Source organism: Nycticebus coucang, chromosome 7 (genome assembly GCF_027406575.1).
Source record: "Nycticebus coucang isolate mNycCou1 chromosome 7, mNycCou1.pri, whole genome shotgun sequence".
NCBI classification, from domain to species: domain Eukaryota; kingdom Metazoa; phylum Chordata; class Mammalia; order Primates; family Lorisidae; genus Nycticebus; species Nycticebus coucang.
Genome location: NC_069786.1, coordinates 93,671,215 through 93,690,908, shown reverse-complemented (window position 1 = coordinate 93,690,908; position 19,694 = coordinate 93,671,215). Strand labels below are relative to the sequence as shown.

Genomic DNA, 19,694 nt, shown 5'->3' with positions numbered 1-19,694 from the left:
TAAAACCCTTGCTCTTTGAAAAGAATAGCTAATTTTCTTTGGAGCCAGATTATCTGAACTCAAATTCCAATTCTACTACCTATTAGCTACATTCCTGAAACTCTCTGTCTATTGGCTTTCTTATTTTTAAAACGTGAATAATAAATACAATTTGTTAGTAATATAAGGTGCTTAAAGTAGTGCCTAGAAGGTGAAATAGGTTCAATAAAATCATTAACTACTATTTAGTACAAGAAAAGTACTAGTAGTCTCTACTATTTTGTTTAAAAACACACTTATTTTCTATTTTCTTGATTATAAAGAGAGCACAGACACTATGATCTTATATTGACATAATCAAATTATACCAAAAGAAATGTTATTTTAAGTGATAAACACTACTTTGTTGGGCTCTGTGATAAATCACTCCAGTTTGCCTGCCTATATGGTGACTCTTCTTAACATATATGCAGACATATTTTCACGCCCTCAATACATATAACATTAGCTAAATTTGAGAACCACTGTCCCACAGGAAATTATATATAACTCCAAAATTCAGCAAGAATTTATTAGATTCCTACCATGTAATTTGCTGATAAGATATAAAGAGAGTATAAGACATAACCCTTGCCATTGAACTGTTTAGAAGTTTTTTTGGGGAAAATATGTATGCATATATTTAATGAGTAAATTAGAAAGCAAACAAAGACAAAGTGACAAAGTGTAAACAAGGGCTTGATTTAGCGGTGTATCACGTATACTTCTATGTCGGGAATTTGAAGCATCAAGAGAGAAATGTACTTAATTTGATATTTCGTGGATGAAGTATATCTTACAGAAATAAAAAGTTGGATAATGGAGATGGTATGAATTTATATAATGAGGATTAATTTGGGTTCTTGGTTCTTTTTTTTTTTTGAGACAGAGTCTCAAGCTGTCGCCCTGGGTAGTGCTGTGGCATCACAGCTCGCAGCAACCTCAAACTTTTGGGCTTAAGCGATTCTCTTGCCTCAGCCTCCCAAGTAGCTGGGACTACAGGCACCCGCCACTATGCCAGCTATTTTGTTGTTGTATTTGTTGTCATTGTTTGGCAGGCCTGGGTTAGATTCAAACTTGCCAACTCCAGTGTATGTAGCTGGCACCCTAGCCACTGAGCTACAGGTACCAAGCTGGTTCTTGGTTCTTTAATTGAACAAAATTAAACAACATCTAAAAACTAGAGAAATGGTAAAGATTTACCTGAACTTTTTCTGATGATTCTTGAAGAGATATTATTTCAGACCTGAAATATTCATTTTCTTCATGTTCCTTATTGAAAGACATTTGAACATTCTAAAAGAAAGAAAAAAGGTATTACTCTCTTTTGCATATGTATTGTGCATCTCTATAAAAATACCTGTTCTGTATTTTGGCCAGTACCAATTTGAGTTCCAATGATATACATATGTAAATGTCTTATAATGAATTTTTTAAAATCTTGATATCTTCAACTCCCAAACTTTTCTTTATTTCTAAATTATTTACCAAACTGTTTATTTAAAATAATGATGAGATACTACTACACACCTATTAGAATGGCCCAAATCGAGAACACTGACATCAACTGCTGGCGAGGATGTACAGCAACAGGAATTCTCATTCATTGCTGGTGGAAATGTAAAATGGTACAGCCACTTTGGAAGATGGTTTGGTAGTTTCTTATAAAACTAAACATACTCTTACTATATAATCTAGTAATTGTGTTCCTTGGTATTTATCCAGAATAGTTGAAAACTTATGCCCACACAAAACCCTGCACACAGATATTTATAGCAACTTTATCATAGTTGTCAAAACTTGAAAGCAATCAACATGTCCATGAGTAGATAGATTAATGGATAAATTGTGCTACATCCAGATAATGGAACATTATTCAGCACTAAAATGAAATGAGCTATCAATCCATGAAAAGACATGGAGGAAATGTAAATCTTTATTGAGAGAAGCTAGTCTAAAGAGGCTACAGACTGCATGATTCCAACTATATGATATTCTGGAAAAGGCACATCTATCTATTCTAGACGGTAAAAAATTCAGTGGTTGCCAGGGGTTAGGGCAGTGGGAAGGATGAATAGGTGGAACATAGAAGATTTTTAGAGAAATCAAACTACTCTACAATACTATAATATATAAAATATCTACCATAATGGTGGATATGTCATTGTACATTAGTCCGAATCCATAGAATGTGCCAAGAGTGGACCCTAATGTACACTATTGGCTTTGGGTGATAATGATGTGCCAGTATAGGTTCATAAATTGTGAAATAACATACCACTGTGGTAGGGAATGTCAATAGTGGGAGAAAGGGCTATGTGGGAAATCTCTGCACCTCCTGCTCAATTTTGCTGTGAATCTAAAATTGCCCTAAAAAACTAGGCATATTTTTAAAAAGTGTTTATTAAACCTATTCTCATACAAGGATTCCAACTAAAAAGAATTTACCTAAAACCATAAACCTAAAAATATATAGTATCCTTATATCAAAGTTCTATTCTCTAAGATTTTATGTTATATTATATACACGAATTTTCCTATTCACAGTAATATCTTGTGATTTCAAAGGAACACATTCAAAGATCTTGGGAGTACCTGGGGGTAGAGCAGAAGAAAGCACCTTGGCTTTGTGGGGTGGGGGGTGGGGCGGAAGCTAGTTCTCTTCAAGATGGGAGAAAGGTGACGGAGATGTCAGTTGTTGGTTGGGCTTTCCCTAACACGTACTTTGTCCAATGGCAAAGGACAAAGACTAAATCTTCTCCCTACATAGAGAGAATCACTTTTCTTGTTTGTAGTAGCAGGAGAATACAGCTATTCATATACCCTTGACCAAAGAACAGTCTTCCTTTATCAAGAAAGGTCGTCCTCTTCAACTGAGCACAAAGCTTCAGGAAGGATGCTAATGGGGAGGGTGAGAGAGGAAGGGGACATTGCCTAGCCAGCCAGATCAGCCTAATCAACCCTGGCGATCAGTGTGGTAAACAGACGAAGCAGCCAGATTTCCTTCACAACAAAAAACCACCTTTCTATTTTACCAGGAGAAGCATCTCAAGAAAGATAAACATCCCATAACACAGGATGAGAAAGAATTGAGAGAGAGTATTCCAAATCGGATCTACCTATCAGTGGATAGTTATTACGATATAGTTATTTTTTGTTAAATTATGATAAAATATGCCATAAAATTTACTACTCTATTTTCAAACATACAGTTCAGTGGCATTAAATATACCCACTGTTGTGCAACCAACACCAAAATGTTTGTTAATTTCATCAAAAAAGTTAATTTATAACGATTAACAAAAAAACACAAAGAAATCTCATTATTTTCTTTTCAAAATATAATAACCTGTATTAAATTTTCTCTTAGTTCCTAATAGTAATATCCCAAATACATAATCCATTTACATAAAACTTTTTTTTATAAAGCTTTTAGGAGAATCAGGTTGATAAACCAACATGAATGAGGACAGGACTTAGTGAAGAAAGACCACCTCTTTTCTACAATCTCACCACTCACCTTGTTTTCTTCAACCAATTTGGAAATGAGGTCATCTCTAGAAACTAAAAACAAAAAGTCCACGTAAATATGATGATAATAGCTTACTATATTGAAATCACATAGTAATGTTATCCCTGAGAAACTTACAATTTTTTTAGTTTAAATTTTGTGTAAATAAGAACTCAAATATTTATACCACATTTTTATACATTGGAATTAAGTTACAGAATTATCAAGAAACTAGTGCAGAGTCATTTGTAATGGTAAATGAAGCCACATGCTACTCAGTGCCTAGATGATAAATCTCTGAGGAATTTTAAAGCTGGGGAGAAACGTGATCAAAAGATTTTTGTTGGAGACATCACTCTAACGAAGGTTCAATAAAGGCAGGGAAATCAGTTTAGTTTAGTAGCTGTTGCAGTAAATGAAGCATAGCTGGCTTTCATTTATAATGACAATGGGATTCAGGGGAAAAATACACCTATGAAATAGTAAGCAAAGAAGACTGTTAGGACTTGGTGGCTTACTGGTGGAATAAAAGCAAAAGATGAGCGAGAACATCTAGCTTTCAGAGTTAGACAGCAATGTGGATAGTGGATTCTTCAGTTAAATTGGGAATACAAGTCAAGGAGCAGGTTTATGGGATAGAATGAGTGAGAATGAGTGAAATACTTAAGTTTTCCATGTGTTTTGATGTACCTGAAGGGCATTCAAATATAGATGTTTAGTTGGCAGTAAGATACCGCTCTAGACCTCATGAGGATGATTTTACATAGAATAAAAAGATTTGAAACTGCCCAAGAATACATACAGTGAAATGAAAACCAAAGACAGAAGACCGTAGAACAGTTTGGCTTTGTATACTAATAGCCAAATGACAGAAACTTTTCTGAGTAATGTTTGACTTCACAGAAAAATTCATAGAGATCTATTAGTTTTGTTTCACTTACACTAAAGCCAGAAAATTATAAAACATAAAAACTCATATTTTAATAGCATATACCTTAGGAAAACTATACTTTTTGAACACATGAATCCACAATTCTTTAGAATAAACTCTAAAATATATGAAAGATCAAAAAGATAAAACTATATGACTTACTTTGAAAATTCTAATAAAAGTTAAGAATGAAAGAGGAGTATTTATTCTGCCTGGGAGAACAATTTAATCATTTTAATATGCAGCATGAATGTTTATTGTTAATAAGTTTAATAAATAATCACATTTCAGAATTCAATGAAGCAAACATTTAAAGCAGCGGTCCTTAACCTTTTTGGCACCAGGGACTAGTTTTGTGGAAGACAATTTCCCATGGTCACTGGGAAGATTCTCATTAGGAATATGCAACTAGATCGCTCACATGCAGTTTACAAAACAATTCAAGCTCCTTTTAGAATCTAATGCTGCCACTGATATGATAGGAGGCAGAGCTCAGGTAGTTCATGTGAGTGATGAGGAGTGGCTGTAAATAAAGATGAAGCTTCTCTTCATTCACTAGCTGCTGCTCACTTTCTGCATATATATTAAGAGACTATATAACTCAATATTAAGCACATTGTTGGCATTCAGACATGTTTCCTTTTCCTCATTTTAGTTTGAATTACTGTTTTAATGGTCTTCCAAATGTTCTTCACAAAATTAAAAATAAAACATTCATCCTATGAGAAAGTAATACAAAACTCAATCAGAAGGCCAAGTAATACACTAGAAAGATCTATCTTAGGCCCAGCTATTCTATTTTCTGTGGGTCCCTCTGTATCTTTTTATTCTTCTGTAGAAAGAATATATTCTCATCTTTCTGACAAGGTTGTTATAATCCTCAAATGAGATAATGTGACAGCACCATAAAATGTAACATGTATTTTTGTAGGCACACAATCATGGGAAGACAGAAAATTATTATCTGGGACATTGTCAGTGAGAACTTCACATAGTAATTTACTATTCAACTACTGTAAAAGAAAAAAAAGGAGTATTTTCTGGTAAAAGAAGTAAGTCAAAACATTGAATAGGTTAGTCTTTGCTCTATATTTTCTATAATTTTCATTTTCTTTTTAGTCTTTCCTACCCCCACTTTAGCCACAGAGCAGAGAAGAGATACTGGAGAGAACACTGGGCTTGAAGTTAGAAGATCCAGGTTCAAGCCTCACTTTGCCACTTCCTCCTTTTGTAACTTTTGGGAAGTATGGATAGCTTTGAGTATTCAATGAGATAATTTACATGAAAGCTGTGTAAACCATGAAGCATTAATCACGTGAGGCACGACACTGTAACTCTGTGATCTCGGCAGTTGAGACTATCTGGAAACTGCTTTACAGTGACATATTAACAATAGTAGTAGAATAAAGGGCTGATATGTTGGAAGAAGCATGACTGAGCAAGTTGGGATCAAGTCTAGGCTCTTCTATTTTTTTAACTCTGTCACCTGTGAGGACCCATGTGTAAAAAAGAGATTAATCTAAGCTATCTTTAAGGTCTTATAATCATCCATCTCCACAAATATAAGTTAACTAGAATAGATGGATAACCTGAAGAATTGAGAATCTGACATAATTAATCGCTAGAATCAGTTAAGTCAGCAAGGATTAATAGCCTTATTTCCTTATTAACATATTATTGTCTTATTAACATATTATTGTCCAAATCTGATATTCCTAATCCAAGTCCACAAACACTTAAAGAAGTCAGGGAGGAAGGTGATAAAAAAAAGAATAGTTTACAGTTACAAGGGTCAAATCTGTTAACAACATTCCTTTTGTCTCAGTGTTACAAGTAGAAAGGAAATCAGCAATTTTTTATATTTAGGACTGTGGAAAGTACCAATAATACTGGCCACTTGAAGAATTTGGGATCTTAAGATCCCCCAAAACTAACAAGAATGTGATTTCTGGCAGCTGTTCTCATACTTAGATCAGACTTAAGCTGGGAAGTAGCAGTCTCCAACTCCCCTTTTCTTTGTTGTTCCTGGACCAGCAGATCTTGGGTGTTCTGTATAGAGCTGCGTAGGGCAATGCAGTTTTCCTGCAAAATGTGCACCTGAAATGACATAAGTTCCTTTTCTGTAGAGATTGTTTTGTTTTGTTTTTTGAGACAGAGTCTCACTCTGTTGCCCCAAATAGAATGTGGTGGCATCATCATAGCTCACTGCAACCTGAAATTCTGGGGCTCAAGTGATTCTCCTGCCTCAGCCTCCCACGCAGCTGGGATAATAGGCACATGCCACAACACCAGAAAACGTGTCTCATCCTTGCTCAAGCTGGTCTTGAACACATGAGCTCAAGCAATCCACTTACCTCAGCCTCCCAGAGTGCTAGGATTATAGGTGTGAGCCACCATGCCTGGCCAAGATTCCTAATAAACTACCTTTAGCACGTGTAAGGCAGAATTTCCAATCTTAACGTCACTGAGAGGAAAAGAGAAGTTAGTCTATACAGTTAAAATCTCAACAGAATGCAATGCCTTATAGCAGTGCGGTCCAATAGAACTCTCTCATATTATAGTCACTAGCCACAAGTGGCTGTTAAGCACTTGAATGTGGCTAGCGTGTATGAGGAAATAAATCTTTAATTTTACTTCATTTTAACTAATTTAAATTTAAGTAGCCCTATGACTAAAGCTGCTGTTTTGGCAGTGCAAGTCACAGTAATAAAGGATCATATGCAAATTCCTTAATTAGAATCCTTGTTATAAATCAGCTGTGAAGGATAGCCATTGGTTAAAATAATATAGATTATGTAATCCAGTTACAAGTATTAAATTAGAATTTAAAGTAATCTAAATTATATTTTGGTATTTCAAATAATAACTATGATGAAGCCAAAAATACTACTAAAATAAATAATTGAAAACAGCAGTGTAGGGCGGCGCCTGTGGCTCAGCGGGTAGGGCGCCGGTCCCATATGCCGGAGGTGGCGGGTTCAAACCCAGCCCCGGCCAAAAAAAGAAAACAGCAGTGTAAACATGTTCTCAATTGTTTACTTATTGATATTCTTTGCTTCAAGTGTTATCTCAGTTTAGTCTTTTACTATCCATATCACATACATATGGCACAAGACCAGGGCAATTCCTTCCAATATCAATGCCTATAACAGAGATTGCATGGGAAGGATATTGTATCAGGAGCTAAGACTTCATCTGTATAACGCCCGAGGCAAATTAACCTCTCGGACCCTTAGTTCCCTCATTCATAAAGTGAGAGTGGTGGATTAAGTGACATTAGAATCCTTTATTTCACAATATTAAAAAAAAAAACTGTAGTAGAAATGTTAGCAGATTACTACTACAGACAAGTAAATAATAAATTAGAGAAAATTAGCAAAATTATAAGTTTAAGGTAAAATACCAGCTTTTCTTTCTAGGTTTCACTGCCCTAACATAAAAAAGGAGACGAAATCTTTCTACCTGTTTCCGTTCCACTTCCACTGTAGTTTCCATTTCTTGTATTTTGAGTAGCATGGCTGATCCAGACTTCTCAAGATATTCCCTGTGGTGCCTCTCTTGAGCCAGTTGTTGCCTTAGCTACAGAGCAATATTGCAGTTAGGCAAGACCAATGAACATCATACCAGTTTAACAAAGATCAAAGTTACTGTGAAAAGTTTACCAGACAAGCCTCCTTATCCCCATTCTTCATTCATTTATGACTACTCAGAAGCATATTTTATTTCTCTCTGAAGGATAACCCTTTAAGAAAAATACATGCCTGGAAACCCTACACCCCTTCCCTCATGCCTTGCCCTATGCACCTCTTCCATCTGGCTATTTATCTTTATCTTTTGTAATGTCCTCTATATAAATGTGTAAATGAAAGTAAATTGCTTTCTGTGAACTGATCTAGCAAATTAATCAAGCTCACAGAAAGGGATCATGGGAATCTCAAATTACAGCCCATCAATCAGAAGGACAGGTCACAACCTAGAGCTAAATAGGCATCCAAAGGGGCAGTCTTGTGGAACTGAGCCCTTAACCTGTGGGATCTGTTGCTATTTCCAGGTAGATAGTGTCAGAATTAAGTTGAATTAGAAGACACCCAGCTGGTGTCTGCTAGAGAACAGAATTGTTTGGTGTGGGGAGAAATCCCTCATACATCTGATGTCAAAGGTGTTGTGTTGAGTGGTATGTGAAAATAGGAAAACACATTTTGGTATCTTCTTATTTCAGAGGTATATTGACCTTATTTTTGTCAATAAAGTACTCTAAAATGATTCAGATAAAATATAAAGAAGGTTTAGAAAAAGCAACTGCAGGCTCGGTGCCTGTGGCTCAGCAGTTAGGGCGCCAGCCATATACACTGGAGCTGGCGGGTTAGAACCGAGCCCAGGCCTGCCAAAAAAAAGCAATCGCAGAGAATGCTATTCCTTTCATGAAGTGTTGTTAAACTGAAAGAAATTCTATTTTCAACTCCCCCATAAAGATAACTATATTCTCTAACTTGTACATATATATTTTATATGTGCTTTCTTTCTAAATGACAGTTAACAATTTTTAAAAAGTCGAAGAGTTGTAAATTTGTTTTAAGATTGCTTATTTTGGAAATGTTCTATGGTTTTCTAAAACATATCCCTAATATTGACACGTAGGTTTTTCTCATTTTTCCTCTATTCTATCTTCTATGCTCTCTCAAACATACTTGTGGGTCAATATTTCATTACATTTCTGATTATTTCCTTTGGATAAATTCCTACAAAAAGAATAGATTAAAAGTATTTTTTTAGAATATTGATACATAGTGTAATTTTCCTTCTAATATTACATTGAATAAATCTCATCAGAAATGTTTCTAATCTAATAAATGAAAACATCTTTTTTATCATTTTTAAAATTACAGATTAATGAGGGTACAAATGATTAAACTGTTTGCATTTCTTAGGCAAAGTTCAAGTTGTAGATGAGCCCTTCACCCAGGGAGTGTGCTATATACCCTTACCTTGTACACCTTAGGTGAGAGCTTACCCTATCTCCCCTCCTGCCTCCTCTTCTCCCTTTCTTTCAACGCCCCGTCCCCCATTTGAATTCACTTGTGTTTTTCTATCATGTGGGCATGTAGTTGTTTATCTATTGGTTTCATACTAGTATTGAGGACACTGAATTCTTGCTTTTCCTTTCTTGTGATACTTTACTAAGAAGAATGTACTTCAACTCTGAATAGAGATATAAAGTCTCCCCTTTTTATGGCTGAATAGTATTCCATAGTATACTAAACACCAGTTTAGTTAATTCATTCATGTGTTTGATGGGCACTTAGGTTAATTCTATGTCTTGGCCATGAAAATGAACATTTTTTTTTTTTTTTTGGCAGTTTTTGGCCAGGGCTGGGTTTGAACCTGCCACCTCCGGCATATGGGGCCGGCAATCTACCCCTTTGAGCCACAGGTGCCACCTGAAAACAAACATCTTAATACCTTTGCATTTCTTTGGCTACTAGTGAGATTACACATAGGCTCTTTATATATTTCTTTCCTGAACTGTTACAGTATTTACCCCTTGCCTCTTATTTTTTGTTTTTGTTTTTTTGGGTATTTCTAATCAGTTTTAAGTTCTTTAAAAGGGAAAACTATTAACTCTTCATCTAGCTTTATTATAATGTTTTTATTAGCTTTGCTTTTTACATGTGGAAGTTTTAAATTCTTATATGGTCAAATCTATTAAGCTTTTAATAATTTTGAACTTTCTTTTCAAGCTTAGAAAAGAAATTGTTTAGCAACCCAATAATAAGTTAAATATTACAATCTGTTGTAAGAATGAGCCACAATTTTCATTTTTGGCTATATTTTACAGTTCTTAGCATCAGATTAGCATATAATTACTTTATATGTGATACTTAATATACTCTTCTAAGCTTTGTATCAAATTATACAGTATAGTTTCCTCAAGATGTAATTTATTTCTTCAAAGTGTAAGTACTTACCCATGAAATCATCTAATTTGTACTATAGCTACATCACTATTAAATGTTATTTATCTAGAATTCATCCAGAATTATTTTACTCTTTTTTTTTTGAGACAGAGTCTCAAGCTGTCACCCTATGTAGAGTGCTGTGGTGTCACAGCTCACAGCAACCTCAAACTCTTAGGCTCAAGTGATTCTCTTGCCTCAGCATCCCAAGTAGCTGGAACTACAGGCACCCGCCACAACGCCCAGCTAACTTTCGATTGCAGTTGTCATTGTTGTTTGGTGGGCCCAGACCGGATTTGAACCAGCCAGATCCAGTGTATGTGGCTAGCACCCTGGCTGCTTGAGCTACAGATGCTGAGCCTATTTTACTCTCTTGAATTCTGTGCTTATCATTCCCATGATATAGGCTTGAAAGGTTTAGCTAGCTAGCCACCTTTTTAAAGAATGGCAACTTTTAAAAAGATATATTTTCCTATTTTGTGCATGATAAACATATAATGTATAAAAGTACACTACAGACAGAATCTCTGGGTGATATTGGTTTATACTAGTGTGGTATTGGTTTCAGAACCATTATTAAGTCAATCAATCTGATTTCAGATCCAGATTTTATACATTTTTTCACCCATAATATTTAATAAATATATTTCCTATCTCTTAGGAAGACAGAAAACACACTTATTCTATCTGTATATAGCATCTGTTATGGTTGAATTGTGTTCCCTCGAAAATTCTTATGTTGAAGTCCAACACCCAATACCTCATAATGCGACTATTTGAAGACAAGGCCTTTAAAGAGGTAATTAAATTAAAATAAGAAGAAATTTGGACACAGAGGAACACCAGGGATGCACACACACAAAGAACAAGCATGTAAGGGCTCGGCAAGAAGGCAGCCACCTGTAAGTCTTGTTAGAGAGAGGGTCAGGAGAAACCAACCCTCCTAACACCTTGATCTTGGACTTCTAGCCTCTCGAACTTTGAAAAATAAATTTCTGTTAATGCCACCCAGTTTGTAGGACTTTGTGTTTGTTTGTTTGTTTGTTTTTTGGCCGGGGCTGGGTTTGAACCCACCACCTCTGGCATATGGGGGCAGCACCCTATTCCTTTGAGCCACAGGCGCCACCCAGTCTATGGGACTTTGTTATGGCAGCCCAGAAAATCAATAAACTCTTCCTGCTCTATATACTTTCAAAATACCTGTTTGACCTATACAGTCCTTCTGCAGGTCCTTAACAGAGTTCAACCTAAATTCAAGATTTTGCTACAGCACCAAGAATTAAGAATAAGACTTTTCCAGGGCGGCACCTGCGGCTCAGTCGGTAGGGCGCCGGCCCCATATACCCAGGGTGGCGGGTTCGGACCCGGCCCCGGCCAAACTGCAACCAAAAAATAGCCGGGCGTTGTGGCAGGCGCCTGTAGTCCCAGCTACTCGGGAGGCTGAGGCAAGAGAATCGCTTAAGCCCAGGAGTTGGAGGTTGCTGTGAGCTGTGTGATGCCATGGCACTCTACCGAGGGCCATAAAGTGAGACTCTGTCTCTACAACAAAAAAAAAAAAAAAAAAAAAGAATAAGACTTTTCCCATAAATAATAATGTTAAACAGAAATTGATGGGACCACACCTACGGTGCATCTTACAAGGGTACATGCGAAATTTACTAACTGTAGAATATAAATGTCTTAACACAGTAAGAAAATGCCATGAAGGCTATGTTAACCAGTTTGTTGAAAATATTTCAAGTTGGATATAAAACTAGCACATTGTACCCCATGATTGCATTAATATTCACAGCTATGATTTCATTAAAAAAAAAAAAATCCAAAGAATTGCCTTTTCAACAAATGATGATAGAACCCCTGAACATCCACATGCCAAAAAATATTACTCTAGATATAGATCTTACCCCTTTCATGCAAATTAACTCAAAATAGATCAAAGACATAAATATAAAATGCAAAACTATAAAATTTCTAAAAGATAATGTAAGAGAAAACTTGGGTGATTTGAGTTTGTCAATGACTCTTTTAGATACAACACCAAAATTAAAATCCATGAAAGAAAAAATTGGACTTCACTAAAATTAAAATTTTTGCTCTGCAGAAGACACCTGTATCCTGAAAACAGGATAGGAGCCCATAGTACAGTGGTTACGGAGCCAGCCACATACACTGAAGTTGGCGTGTTCGAACCTGGCCCACAATGACAGCAATGACAACTGCAACAAAAAATAGCTGGGCCTCATGGCAGGTGCTTGTAGTCCCAACTACATGGGAGGCTGAGGCAGGAAAATCACTTAAGCCCAAGAGTTTGAGGTTGCTGTGAGCTGTGATGCCATAGCACTCTACTGAGGGTGACATACTGAGATTCTGTCTCAAAAAAAAAAAAAAAGAAACTGAAAAGAGGCCAGTTGCAGTGGCTCACATCTGTAATCCCAACATTCTGGGAGCCTGAAGCAGAAGGATTCAGGGAACCTAGGAGTTCGAGACTAGCCAGAAAGAGATTCTATCAAAAGTAGATAAAGAATTTGCCAGGTGGGGCACCTTTAGTTCCAGCTACTCAGGAGGCTAAGGCACTCTAGCTTGGGCAACAAAATGAGACTCTGTCTCAAAAAAGGGGAGGAGAAGGGAGAGGGAGGAAGGGGAGGGGATAAATTGAAAAGATAAGCTACAGACTGGGAAGAATATTTGCATAACATGTTAAACAACTGATATGCAAAATATACATACTCTTAAAATTCAACAATAAGAAAGCAATTCAGCCGGAGCGGTGGCTCATGCCTGTAATACCAGCATTTTGGGAGGGCAAGATGGGTGGATCACCTGAGCTCCTTAGTTCAAAACTGGTCTGAGCTAGAGGGAGACACCATCTCCAAAAAAAAAAAAAAAATAGCCAGGGGTTGTGGCGGTGCCTGTAGTCCCAGCTACTCGGGAGGCTGAAGCAAGAGAATAGCTTGAGCCTAAGAGTTAGAGGTTGCTGTGAGCTATGATGCCAGAGATCTCTACCAGGGGCAACAAAGTAAGACTCTGTCTCAAAAAAAAAAAAAAAAAAAGATAAAGAAAGCAATTTAGTTACAAAATGGCAAAAGTTTTAACAGATACCTCAAAGAAGATATATAAATGGCAAATAAACATATGAAAAGATCAATGTCATTTGTCATTAGAGAAATTAATTTAATTAGAAATTAAAATTAGATACCATTATACACACCTATTAGAATGGCAGAAATTCAAAACACTGACAACATCAAATGCTGATAAGGATGTGAAGTAATAAGAACTCTTATTCCTAGCTGATGGGAATGCAAAATAATATAGCCATTTTGTAAGACAGGTTGGCAGTTTTTTTTACCAAGCTAAACATAGGCTCACCATATGATCCAGCAATTGTACACCTAGGTATTTATCCAATGAGTTAAAAGCTCATGTCCACATAAAAACATGCACATGTGAAGGTTTTAAGGTAAAATTAGATTAGCAAACTTATTAAAAGCTTTTTATTTTAAACACAACTTTCAGTGAAAAGGCCTTTGCATGAAGGTAGCCACCTAACTCTAGTATATGTGATAGCTATTTCCTTCCTGGGTCAGAGAGCATTTATTTTTTCTCTTTAGTTTTATGGAAGTATTGAGGCAAAGGGCTTCCTTAACATCATGTAAGGGGAGATAACTTTTCACTTGAATTCAATGTGGCATATTTTAAAGCCTTCCACTGAACAGTCATAACATTTCCAACTTCCAAGGTTTCTGTTCATTCTCTCGACTTTGATTTCCCCTCTGCATTTCCAACACCTCCTTCACCCTCAAGCATCTTTTTGTCTTACCTCCTGAACTTTAAGGTTCATTTTACGTTTTGTGGTCTTCAGTTCCTCTTCAATAATGGCTGCATTCTTCTAAAAGTAGAAGGAGAAAAGGTTCTAAATAATCTGAAATGACAGGAAGAAATTGTCTATAGGTATATTAGTTCAAATTTAGGCTTTTTTTCTGGCAATCTATAAATGTTATTTTTAACATGGTTGTAAATACTCATTATAAATTTGAATTATTATTTATGAGTTATTTAAAGAAATTGATTTATGACTTGTCATATATTCTTATGTATATCATAAATAATATTAATCACACCCACCTCTATGTAAAATTCAATAATCAAAGGACAATCTGATAATTGATATACATTTTTCCTATAAGGCATATTTCCTTTTTCTTTTTAAGAATTCTGTTACTTCCAGCTTAAAATATTATTCATGCTTAGTAACTGAGAATGAAAAACACAGCTTTCACTACTTACTCTCTTTTTTAATATTATTAATGGCCCATAATATTAGACGAAAACCTTAAAGTCATCTTTGCCTTCTTTCCTACCTTCAACCCTTATCCAGTACCATATTCTAGCATATCTTTGCTCTCAGAATATCCCTCTTTCCTTTCAAAATGCTACAACTTTAGATCAGACCTAATTAGGCTCATGCCTCAAATAATGCAGGCTCCTAACTGGTTTCCCTGTTTCCAATTTCTTCTCCCTAAAATGAGTACTCTATATTACTACTAAATCATTTTTAGTTTTCATTATGTTATTTCCTTATCAAAAGTCTTTATCACTCCCCATAATATTAAGGCCAACTATTGATTATTCTTGATTTTGAGATGCTCTACAAGGTGATACCTAGCTAACGTCCAACTTATTTCCCACAAACGAATCCTCACTCCTGGTTAGTTTATACATAACTGCACCCGGCAGAAAGATCTCGGTTCAAACCTGGGTTACAGGAAGAAGACAGGCATATGTGTTCTTGGACAAGTGACTTCTCCCAGGGCCCAGTACTCTCATTGTAAAAATGGGGATGATAACCTACTTCAAAGATTTTGCAAAGGTTAAACAAAACAATATGTTAAACATCTATTATTCTGCCTGCCCCATGAGGAGAGAACAATATTGTTAGTTTCTTTTCCTGGTAATCCTTATACTTTGCTCCCTCCATGTGCTCTTTGAAATGTCCTTACCCCTCCACTTTGCTTTCTAAAGGTTCTGAAGCCTACCTAATCTATCCAGAATGGGCATCCTCTCTTCTCAAATATTGAACACAAAGCCCTTACTCTACAATATTCACGTTTTGCCTTATGCTGTCCTATAACATTTCCTATACTCTTATTTTTTCCCTATATGTTGTGCCCCAATCTCTCAGCTAGGATATGTAGTAGAAGCCCTGGTACAGCACAGACTCTATCTCACACCTTTGGACCACCACCATCATCTGTACAAGAAAAGGGTTCTATAAATAATCAATCATTGATAGCACACAGTGGTTAGGTTATCAATGAAGATAAACATCAAATGCCAAGAATCCTGAGATCAATATCAGTTATTTTTACAAAGTCATTTTTAGTCATTATCTGTTGACTAATTCAGCTAACACATAACAGTGACTCTGTACTTAACAACTCTGGACTCAAACCTTTGTTTCTGAGGCAATCTCCAGAGTGGCAGTCAACCTCTGCACTTCATCTTGTGCCTTGTCTTCTTCCTCTTTTACATCTTTCAGTTGCTGGCGCAAATTCTTAACTTCAAGATGCAACAGCTTCAGGTCCTTGGAATGCTCTTCCTGGATTGCATTCAATCGATCCTTCAGAAAAGCTACCAGACAGCATAGGAGCGGCATCAAGAAACAGAAAGGTCAGTAAAGGAAAAGAATAAAAAACTCATCAAGCACCTACACCAGACCAAATTTCTGATGATTCTCTTTTCTCTATACCTGTTTTCTGTGGATTCAAATCCTTTTCAGTTTGCAGGCGAAAAATGTTCATCTTCAAGGACTGAATGAGGCTTTCCAGACGGCACATTCGATTCACCAGAAACTCACAGTTCTTCCATAAAACATCTGTTTTTCCTGAACAAGTTACTTCACTCTGGACAGGACTGACTTTCTGGCTTGTAATGTCTTCTAAAGAGTTTGGACCTTCCAATTGACCTCTAGACAAAGACCCCAATATAACAATATCATGCAATGTAATGCAATTTGCACAATGGTAACCCAACTACTGAGTTAATTTATATCTCTAATAAGAATAATTAGAGTGATATCAGCAACATGGCAGAACAGGAGACTCCTGATGCTCCCTCCACCTGCGGACACACTGAATTATAATCTACATAGGAAGAGTAAGTTCTAGTGATCCACTGCAAGTTTGTGAGGTGAGGGATATATTAACTAGTCTGGTGCAATCATTCTACAGTTTATACACATATCATATTGTACTATATAAATATATATAATTATTATGTCAATTAAAAAGAAAATTAAAAAGAAAAAAGAATAATAATGGGATTCCTTAGTTAATAAGCATTTGTTAGCTCCTCCAAATTTAGACTTAGAGAACACTATTAGGTAAAGAGGATGAGACCAACGTAGGATATATAATCACTCATTTCTTAATAGCTATTTATTTTAATGACAATTTTTCATAAACATTTTTGTGTGCATAAAAACAAGGGACACATAAAATATGCTAAATGCTGCTTCTATGTAGTGAATGAAGAATTAAAGTTAGCATGAAAATAATATATTCACATGTTTTTAGAAAATTTTTTAAAAAGTCATAATATACATTCCTATTATGGCACCAGCATATTCGACATCTGTACCAAATTTAATATTTAACTGTTAAAGAGTTATTTATTTATAATACCAATGATAATAATTTTATGTGTTAGTAAGAGACACTCAGGAAATATTATATATGTAATTTTTTAAATAACACCAGTAAATATGATATTTGCTGCTTAGGCCCCCAGATTACTCAGGCCATAGATAATCCAAATTTCGATGCCAACTTCTTTAGCAGCACTAGGAAAAACATACAGTTCTTTTTTGGAGTACCTCATTCTAAATTATAAAATTTTTAAAGACTTTACATCTCTTTTAATTCACAATAAATGCAGAAGAAAATGAAGACCAAATTAAAGTTATGAAGCAACATTTTAGATTTTCACCTTAACTAATATCTAAGTCTAGCTTTGATTTTAGAATAAGAACCAATAATTTTTTTAAATTACATGAAAACTATGTTTTAATCAAGTGTTGAGGGTAAACAGAACATCAAGCTTTGTACACATAATTAATACATTTTAAATATCTGCTTAAGAGAATATTGATAATACTCTATCACAGAATTCTGTATCTTGCAAATATTTTCTAATGTTCAGATGGAAAATGTGATTTTTCAATTATTTTGTATCTATCTCATCAGCCAAACTACTATTTTCTTTATTAATAAGCAATGAAGCAAAATTGTTTAATCTATAGAGATTTAGTTCATTTTTCTTTGTTACCTTTCTTCACCAAAGTCCAACATTATTAGGTCATTCCTCAGGGAACTGGTCTGTTCCTCAACTATTCTCATCCTTTGCTGGAGTACTGTGAATGTTTCAGAAGCTGTGGCACTGATGTGGGTTGGAGAAAGGATTGGTCTGGACATGGTAGTTTCTAAATGCACCTAAGAATATAGTCACAGTATTAGTGTGGTAGATTCTGTTATTGCTCAAAATAGTCACTGCCCCTTTCTGTGGGAGGATTTATGCATCACTGTCCTATTGAACTCAGGAATGACCATATCTCCTACATTGCTCAATCAAATGTTGGTAGAAGCTTTAAGAACCAGCTTATTATTCATCATCTCTCTCTTATCGCCTCTCCACGAGATGAGCAACATCCCTGATAGGGCCTGCTCCATGTGCCAGGGTTCCCAATGAAACAGATCCACAGATGCATCCATGATGACATACACAGTGAGTGTATGTTATTGCATTGTATGTAATCTAGTCTATACTGTTTGCTATTATTAATTACACATTATGATGTGTGATTTGGTTGAGGGAGTTATTATCTCCTTTGTTATCAACCATTTTCATCATATTATCATCTAACCTTCTTGAAAAAAGTTCTATACTTAGACCTCTGAAGCAGCAATTTTGAAAATAATTTGTAACTAACTTCATAGCAAGAGCAAAGGGTTTTTCTGCAGCTATGACATCAAATTTCCACAAACTCTTCCCCAAACCCCAATAAATGGGAATAGTAAAACTTTTATGTCAGAGCATTAGTGAAAGCAGAAATAACTTTTATGTGGTCCCAACAGTCCCAATACGTAAATAATTCACATCTAATGACAAGGTTGTTGATGGAAACTTTAAAAATATTTTTCTACAACTCCATCCTATACCTACATTTCTATACTAACCACACAACTATCTCTAAATCTCAACTATCTCTAGCAAAAGTGTTCCTAAGGGAATGTGTTCTTGGAAGTTCAACTCGGGATATCAGGATTACCCCTTGCTTCCCACCAGTTGTGTAATATGGTTTATCCCTTCTCCTCACCTCCCAGGCAGTGAAAGTGCGGACCAGGTCACCTCAGGTCCAAATCACTGAAAGTGGTTCCCAAGACCAAAATTCATAAAGTGGGAGAACTGATGGCAAGACTTAAGGGGCAAGAAGCATAGTGAGTGGGTAGCTGTGGAAAGGCTAAGCTTTCTGCTTTACCCACTGGGCACATCTCTTCATTGTGAAAGAGCTCTCCAATCAAATTCTGCCCTCTCCCACAGGTCCCAGAAAATGGCCTATTTTTCTCTCTGTGTTTCTGACACAACTTTTTGCATTCTTCAAGAGATCTGCTGCTAATGACAGCATAAGGCCATAGGGTAAAGAAGCCCCTTTCCATTAATCCCTTTTCATGTTTTCAATTTGTTGTTAACAGCAAAGGCAAAAATTCATATAGAAATTAATGGAGATTTGAAATAAGATTCATCGGGCGGCGCCTGTGGCTCAAGCAGTAGGGCGCCGGTCCCATATGCCGGAGGTGGCGGGTTCAAACCCTGCCCCGGCCAAAAAAAAAAAAAAAAATTTGAAATAAGATTCATCTACATTTCCAAAAAATAGCGTGATGTAGAGACTCCTGGTCATGTTACTGCATGAGCCAGGATAGAATCCCTTGGGTAATAGAAGGAAGACCCTCTGACTAAGCCCCTAGAGACAGTTTTGCTGCCATAAAGCAGAGCTAGAATTGAGGGAGGCACCAGTAGTGTCAGGTGGGCAAAAATGGAGGGATAACAGTAGAAAAACGACACATGGGTTTATTCTCCATTCCATTTTCTGTCACCTGTCCAGCTACTGCTGACCTAGAAATAAATCAGGACTAAGGGTGGAGAGAAAAAGTAGAAAAAGGGTGGTTAATGGGGCTTGCACAGACACAATTCACTCCTTTGTCCTCTTTCCAAAAGTAGAAAA

General features: G+C 36.1%; 1 protein-coding gene across 2 annotated transcripts in view; it reads right to left on the bottom strand.

Moving 5' to 3' along the window:
* Window positions 1–17,898, bottom strand: part of CCDC150 (coiled-coil domain containing 150) — a 108,329-nt gene extending 90,431 nt beyond the window's left edge. For both annotated transcript variants that reach the window (XM_053598397.1, XM_053598398.1), the window contains exons 1-8: window positions 17,741–17,898; window positions 16,164–16,381; window positions 15,867–16,045; window positions 14,235–14,303; window positions 7,923–8,039; window positions 6,428–6,557; window positions 3,539–3,582; window positions 1,222–1,314 (exon numbers count right to left, since the gene is read on the bottom strand). In XM_053598397.1, coding sequence (XP_053454372.1) covers window positions 1,222–1,314; window positions 3,539–3,582; window positions 6,428–6,557; window positions 7,923–8,039; window positions 14,235–14,303; window positions 15,867–16,045; window positions 16,164–16,381; window positions 17,741–17,886 — 996 coding nt within the window. In that variant the 5' untranslated portion in view covers window positions 17,887–17,898. The remainder of the gene's footprint in view (window positions 1–1,221; window positions 1,315–3,538; window positions 3,583–6,427; window positions 6,558–7,922; window positions 8,040–14,234; window positions 14,304–15,866; window positions 16,046–16,163; window positions 16,382–17,740) is intronic.
* Window positions 17,899–19,694: the final 1,796 nt, after the last annotated feature.